Genomic DNA, 7,208 nt, shown 5'->3' on the forward strand with positions numbered 1-7,208 from the left:
ATGGGACACATTAATACATAATATCCAAGTAGCTTGATCGTGTTTTAAACAATTAACAACGGTCTGTGGAAGTCGTGAGGATACGGTTTTATAATTCATTGAATGTTCTTTGTTTACTACCAAATGGAAAGAGGAAACTAAACGAAAAGGTGTCCCATCTTCCCCCACCCTACTATATTTATTTATGGTACAATTGTTTTATGTTAAAGTAAATCACTTTCCTTTCATTTCAGTTACTGGATAATGTTGAATACATTTGTTAGCACTTACCTTCCTTTGACTCGTCAACACCTAAAAACAATAACAATCAGTTGGTCGTAAAAACACAAATAAGTAAGAAATATCAAAGATATATAAATGCGTTTTTATATACCGTTGTCACCGGAGCGACGTCGGTACCAATGGCGACGACGGTACCAATGGCGACGACGCCGATAACGACGACGTCTCCAACAATATGACTCTCCTTCGTCAACCAAACAGAGAAGTCCGAGCAGCAGAGTGATGAGCAGTAACTTGTTCATCTGTAAAGTAACAAGTTGAATTGTAGCTTATACTTTGCTTATGTTGTCGACTTACTTTGAATTTGCAAGTGAAGCATCGAAGCGAGATGTTCATATTTATAGCTTAGGAATCAATTGTTTTAAAAACAGCTTTTTCCGTTGCTGCAGCTGAAACAATCGTATGCAATCTACCAAAGCTCAACTTAACCCGTTTAATGAATATTGAACTTCCAAATGTTCAAGCTGCAACAATGGCTTCGTATATCTTTATTGTTTGGCTTGGAATCTGTACCACCATACACAATGCATAACTGTATTTAGCACGAGTCACAATTCATTCGTTCAAGGGTCAGGATATTAAGCAGTTAAAAGTCCACACTGTAACCGATTACCCAACAAAGCGATGTAGAACTAGCGTTTCAGTCTAGCACACTTCTGCAAAAGATAATCTTATAATTATTATATTGTACTATAGAAATGCAGAACCGTTTTTGCACAACACTACTCATGTCGTCGTTCACGCTAACAATAATCTCGACACATTTGACACCACATTTTAGCTACAATATTTTACTGACAGAAAAGGTCAGGAATCAATGCGATATTTTCTATTATTTTGCTATGGTGGTCCATGAGATCCAAGCTTTCCGCGGAATGGACCGTATAATGGGTTAAGTTAGTATATATACTTCACCTAAATGTCTAAACATGTAGATCATGATCCAAAAGCATTTGTTCACGCGCTTTATACGCTGATATATATCCATTGTGTGCTTCTATCGCCAATTGTTCGACTGTTAGCTTGAATTTCTGTGCAGATACTATACGGAGCTGATAGATTTTGCTTTTTAATCTGTTTGCTTCTTGCCCATTTAAAATACAAGCCACGTAAAAGACTGTGGAAGTTTGTATAGTAAAGCTCAGCTGAAAAAGAAATGTAACAGAACTAATCAGCTAATCAGGAGGAAAAACCTTAAGAATCCAAATCACATCGTACAGAAAAAGTTCCTTCGAGCCGGATTCGAACCAGCGACCTATGGATTTCTGATGATTAAACAACTACAGTCCACCGCTCTACCAACTGAGCTATCGAAGGGGTGTGTCTACAGATACACAACGACGTACTTGTCATGTGTCAATCAAATATTAGGATGAAATTGCAATTTAAATAGCGGTCCAACGTGCAAAACGTCCTTGAAACCTTGTCGGGCTCACTGTGTATTTGTACTATTGATCGCTTAAATCAACGAACAGCTTCATTGTGAGTTCTGTATTCCTTTCGTTGTTTTAAATAGAAATGCAACAATATACGATGAAGCCCAAGAAAGAAATAAATTTGTTATGTATGCCAAATACACTAGATACCCGCTATAATAAAAACACTGATCATAGAACGAAACAAACAAAAAAAGAGTACGCTCAAAATACAAGCTGTTATAATAACACGACTGTCCTCGTCATTTTCAACGTTCGATGTGTTCACAGTCAATATACTCTAACGACACAAAAGGGAAAATCTCAACGAAAATATGAAATATTATATAAGAAGGTAAGCTAGTTATAACAAAGTCAAATCGTCTTCTTCTTCCTCGTCTTCCACTTCTTCTTCTTCTTCTTGTAAAGTGGATAGAGACAGATCAGCCACAAGATGATGAAAGGAGACTCTCCGATTTTTTGCATGTTGTTTATCGGTGGATGATTTTTGTTGAACCGGATTCTTGGGCTTTTTGGCAACTACACTCATTCGAACTTCACCGTTAGAAATCTCTTGTATGACATCATGTGTTCTAGCAGGAGCCGACGCTCTACGAACTCTTTGTTGACTTGTAGCGTTCTTAGCTTGGCCGCTAGATGATGATACAGGCTGAATTGAGGCCCGTCGACCATTTGGACGTTTTGCGAGACCTGAAGAGCGCTCTCGTTGTCGCTGCTGAAACTCCTGCAACAACAAATATCTCAATATATAAAAGAAGGTATATAATACTATACAAACATTATCCGCTATTGTTGAAATGCAAATTTACAAGAAATAAAACTTTATAAACCTGTATATCGCGCGGATCTGCGATGATTTTACGAGCAGCTTTCGAGGCCGCTGGTTTTTGCCTGCTTTGTCCAACGAAGACAACTCTCCGTTTATTTTCAGTGCCTGCTTTTCCTACCTTATCCGATCTTGTATCTGCGTGACAGTTAAATTTAATATTATACACACATATATTTTGTTGTTTTAGATTCCAGACATAATAATGTAATTTAGTATTACGATGGGGGTAAGATGAAAAATGTTTTTATTCCCCTTTTCTTGTCCCAGTTTGTAGTAAATAACAAATATTTACACAATTAAATATCCCATTCCCATCCTCACGTAAATTGTTCAAAACACGACCGCGAAATAGGAATTTAGGTGCTGTAACCCCATCCCATCTTACCCCACACTACTACATTGAATTGTTTGCTGCTAAAACGTTTGTTTTATCCCATCAACGTCTCGTTTGCCATTTGACAAAAAAAATAAGTTTTACCCAGTGGCAGACGAAACTTTAAAATATATTAAATGTTTTCAGACAGAAGAAGCCAAAAAATGTTTACTACCCCATTTAATATTATAGGAGGTTCGTCTATCATGATCAAAGTCGTTAACGATACTTAAATCCACACAACCAATGTTACACCGCGATAAATAAACACTTGTTCTAATTTGGGAATATGAACAAACAGTCAGATGTCGAAATCAAGTTAAAACCGAATGTGGCCGTCAGCCCATATGTCATGTTTGCAAAACTACAAAATAAAACGCGTCTTCCAATCTATTTTTTCGAAAGTTTTTGCCAGATTTAAATCATAAAGCCAAACCTTGCTGTCACGTGTGCAAATAAACGATGTGTGCCATATATTATGGTCGGTCAGTTACTTTGTGGATCTTTGACAACAGAACAAAGGAACATCTGTTTGCTTATAAGTATCTAGTGGATATAAAGGATAGCTCTGTTCCTAATGGTACTTGACACCGACGTGATCAATAGATCAAACCAAACACAAAGTTTAATTTATAAGCCCCTCCACCAGGTTATTGAAATAAATTCCAAGGATAGATTCTCATTGCAGACAAACGGTGTTTTTTATGTCTTTTATATAACCGTCAAACAAGTAACTACTTCTTTACTAACCGTATCCATTTCCCTGAAGTTTGTCCGATTCTATAAGAACGTTTCCACGCTGTTGTCTTTTGGACTGATACATTTTGCCTGAAACTTAAATCATCCCGTTTAAACCTACTGCTGCAAGAGTTTTAATGTATGTTACTGACAAATCACACGATAAAAACAGACTAAGATGTTTAATATAGAACTACATATTTCCTCTACAAAGTAAAGCCATTCACACAATCAAGCTGGCGACCCAGCCACGTCTTCATACATTCTTATCAACTTTATACGTGTACGGCAATATGTACTTGGGCAAGTTCCAATATATGCATTATTACTTAGGCTTATCTTAATCAGTACTGCGGTGCCTACATTAAATAAATCTGTCACGTTCTAACAATAAAAGCGAATTACTTTTAATACATTATATACACGGAACGGTTTGCGCATACGCGTCGCAAACAAACTGGCAAGTAATAAAAAGTGACAGCCAAATCCATTTTAAACTTTAGATTGACATCAACACTAATTGATAAGCTGGAATTCAACTTTAATGTGCTGGTACTTTTGCTTGAAACCTACATTTTTGCGAATTGTTCTAAATACGACATGTTTGCACCGTCTGAATCGATACCTGACAGTTAAAAATATGTTTTCATTCTGTTTGTTCGCAAACTGCCTGGCGAGGTTATTCATCAATCAGGAGAGAGCAAAATTTGTCGTTCTCTTTGATATCGCAGTAACATTTATATCCTGTCATCAAATGAGGCCTCTGACAGAGTTTAATACGCATAAGTCAAATCAACACACTAAGCGAAATTACCTCGTTACACAGACCAGATTTCTTATACTGTTTAAATGTGGTTCAGCTAATGGACCTGCCAACAAGGCGTAATCGTATGCTTAAATAATGATTTAAAATCTGTTCAATATTACCAACAAATTAAACTCGCAATGTACTGGCAGTCACACATTGCAAACGACACGAAGATAAAACAGTACGTACGTTTCGCTTTACCATAAATTTTCACAGATAACGGAAAGTTGAAATGCTATTCTTAGATTTTTATTACCTTACGCTAAAAACGAACACCCGCTTAATTGATTGTGGCTTACTCTATTTGCAATCCTGATGTGCGTTGATAGAATTACGAGTCATGTTCCTACCGCAGAATCAACAGAAAAATTTGCGTTTTAGGAAATATTTTAATTATTGCATATAAACGTGTTATAAATTAGCATTGTACTTGGACGTTGTACTGGATCACTGACGTAAAAAACAATTCTGAGAAACGCATAAGCTACAGTTAACAACAAAACAAGCTTACTGGTAAAGTAACACTTGTTTCACAGCAGACCTAAAAGTATGTATGGTAGGCTGTGACAATATATGATCCATGTTTTCACTTTATTTTCTCGTCCCATGGTAGTAAACAAACAACTAATTTTAACAGAACTATATCGTATATCCTTTTGACTCTAAAACAGCGTTCTCAATTGTTACAAATTAGATTAAAAATATGGCACTTTATGTGATAACATAATAATAATAACTTTTTATTTGTCTCTTCGATTACAGTAGCGAAGATTTAGAAATGTTTCAAACGAAAAGACAGGATATAGCGACAAAACAACAGTTGTTAAAACACGCTTACAGTTAAAACATATTTACATTTAGTTGGAAGAAAATAAGCGTGGTCGCCACACCTAGCAGACAAACGAGCCATTTATTTTAATTAAGTTAAACTTCTAATAGAAACAAAAGTGTGCGTAAAGACACGACCCGTACAAACATTATTCGTCATGCTCAACAGTACTATTAAACCTGTTATTAATAATATATGTAACAGCTAGGATTTAGGAAATTTACTGACTTGATAAATAATTTGTATACGATATGTTTCTAACTTCTGACGACTGGCACATTCAAAGCAACTTTGTAGATAGTTTCTTAAACCTATTTAGCTAAACTTCCATAAATATTTTACCAAACAAAGGGATAATTTTTTTTTCTCACTGTCCGAACCACCATCATATATCAAGCGACAGAATCTCGCGAAGTTATAAAAGAGAGTTTGTTATTCTGGCAGTTGTTGGTGGGGGCAAATATTTATTTTTCCAAACGCTATCTCGTTTTTCACCCACCAATACCTCTTGGTCAGCGCGGCTGTTTTTGGAAACGTGAAGGAATGATTTATACCGGGTTTTTAATTGCAAACCTGTATAATCAGATTATTTGAAAGAGAATTATGTGTTCGAAAAAGGGCGGATGCTGAAACTACTGGATTAAAACTGATGTTAACATATCGTCTCCGCTGCAAACAAAGTACATTTTAATTGCAACTCGGGTTTGTATTCCTAAGAGGTTGTTTGTATGCTAGGGCAATATGAAAAAACTTCGCGTGAGGCATTGAACGTATAGAAAAACAGTTATTACATATACGTAATTGCCATGACGTAAAACTAGTAAACGTATTGAAACTTAAAACATAGTGTAATTATGTTTTTCGTGTAGAAAATTGAATACAGAACGGTAAAAGTTTGTAGTAAAAATGTTTCTTCCGCTCATTTACAAGAGATTGTCGTTACAAATGCGACAACTGCGTGTTTGCATACTGTATGTGGGGTGATGGTGATTCATTCGGCAAATTTACTGAAGTCGTACACCCTTAACCTGTGCAACAGCGCCACCAGCGGGACACTAAGTGTGGTTAGAACAAGCAAGATGGCGACCAAGGCGCTCACCCATGCTGGATAAGTCATTTTGACAATACCGGTCCCGTCCCACGCGTGGTATATTGGAGATTTAATGATATAGGAGACAACGATGGTACCGAAACAACCCAGCAACAAAATGGGGCAGAGAAATTGCATACATGTCTTCCAGTAAATGTTCAGGCGCTGCCCGGTCATAAAGTGAATGTCGTTTCCCAACCTGTTAATATAAATCAAGTATTAAGTGTATTAACAAATGTCACAGTTATATCAAATTACAACGAATAGTGTACTAAATATAACTTGAACAGATTTGGTGCATCCGGTATAAACAGAAAATGTTCGATTGAGAGAAAACTATATCACGTGTGCAGTGCCGCAGCCAGAAAAAAATAGAGGAGGGGGTTAATCATAAAATATTAAAACAATTTTTTTTTATTTTAAAAGGGGAGGAAGGGTCGCCACATCCTAAACCCCCTTGGCTGCGCCACTGCACGTGTTTACAGAACGGGTAGCCTAGTATATATGCTATAAAATGTCACTTTATAATCTTTGCTTAATATTAAATAATTATTTATTTTTTAAAGAAATGTTGTGTTTAATCTTTTGTATAAAAGCTAACATGCTTATAAAAACCAGTGGGAAAACATACTTAAAACCTTATGGACAAGTAAGACAAACCCACCGTTTAATACCGTACAAAAAGGCAACGGCGAAAGTTTCACAAAGAACAATGTACAGAAGTCCCGTGCCTACGTACACGTCATCAAATATTTCGACCAGATAAATTCCTTTCTTGGTTGTCAAAGTTAGACCAATAATGAACATAACTGCAAAAATAAAA

The 7,208-nt window shown here is 36.2% G+C and overlaps 2 protein-coding genes, 1 long non-coding RNA gene and 1 other non-coding gene across 6 annotated transcripts in view; all 4 read right to left on the reverse strand.

Moving 5' to 3' along the window:
• Positions 1-714, reverse strand: part of LOC104265839 — a 1,604-nt gene extending 890 nt beyond the window's left edge. For 2 of the 3 annotated variants that reach the window (XR_001974814.2, XR_717312.3), the window contains exons 1-3: positions 580-714; positions 374-524; positions 271-291 (exon numbers count right to left, since the gene is read on the reverse strand). This is a non-coding gene — a long non-coding RNA (uncharacterized LOC104265839). The remainder of the gene's footprint in view (positions 1-270; positions 292-373; positions 525-579) is intronic. The other variant, XR_001974815.2, reaches the window with a different exon arrangement.
• Positions 715-1,508: 794 nt separating this feature from the next.
• LOC100187406 lies at positions 1,509-4,751 on the reverse strand. Its single transcript, XM_002126596.3, has 3 exons — positions 3,671-4,751; positions 2,549-2,682; positions 1,509-2,442 (listed from the first exon to the last, which is right to left on the reverse strand). Exons 1-3 carry the CDS (start codon positions 3,741-3,743, stop codon positions 2,062-2,064), a joined length of 588 nt encoding a protein of 195 aa, XP_002126632.1. The 5' UTR covers positions 3,744-4,751; the 3' UTR covers positions 1,509-2,061.
• On the reverse strand, positions 1,510-1,599 carry trnay-gua. Its single transcript is given in 2 exon segments — positions 1,510-1,545; positions 1,563-1,599. It is a non-coding gene; the product is annotated as a tRNA-Tyr (tRNA).
• Positions 4,752-5,839: 1,088 nt separating the features above from the next.
• The window catches only part of LOC100176370 (sodium- and chloride-dependent transporter XTRP3-like), a 7,056-nt gene continuing 5,687 nt past the window's right edge, over positions 5,840-7,208 (reverse strand). Inside the window, exons 9-10 of the mRNA XM_002126214.5 lie at positions 7,050-7,194; positions 5,840-6,584 (exon numbers count right to left, since the gene is read on the reverse strand). Coding sequence (XP_002126250.1) covers positions 6,287-6,584; positions 7,050-7,194 — 443 coding nt within the window. The 3' untranslated portion in view covers positions 5,840-6,286. The remainder of the gene's footprint in view (positions 6,585-7,049; positions 7,195-7,208) is intronic.

Source organism: Ciona intestinalis, chromosome 7, assembly GCF_000224145.3.
Source record: "Ciona intestinalis chromosome 7, KH, whole genome shotgun sequence".
Taxonomy (NCBI): Eukaryota; Metazoa; Chordata; class Ascidiacea; order Phlebobranchia; family Cionidae; genus Ciona; species Ciona intestinalis.

Bases quoted from the DNA above. Each gene is read 5' to 3' on its own strand.
- LOC100187406 (XM_002126596.3), bottom strand. From the start codon at position 3,743: ATGTATCAGTCCAAAAGACAACAGCGTGGAAACGTTCTTATAGAATCG. The intron at 2,683-3,670 runs GTTAGTAAAGAA...ACTGTCACGCAG, and splicing joins ACTTCAGGGAAATGGATACG to ATACAAGATCGGATAAGGTA. The intron at 2,443-2,548 runs GTTTATAAAGTT...TTGTTGTTGCAG, and splicing joins CAGATCCGCGCGATATACAG to GAGTTTCAGCAGCGACAACG.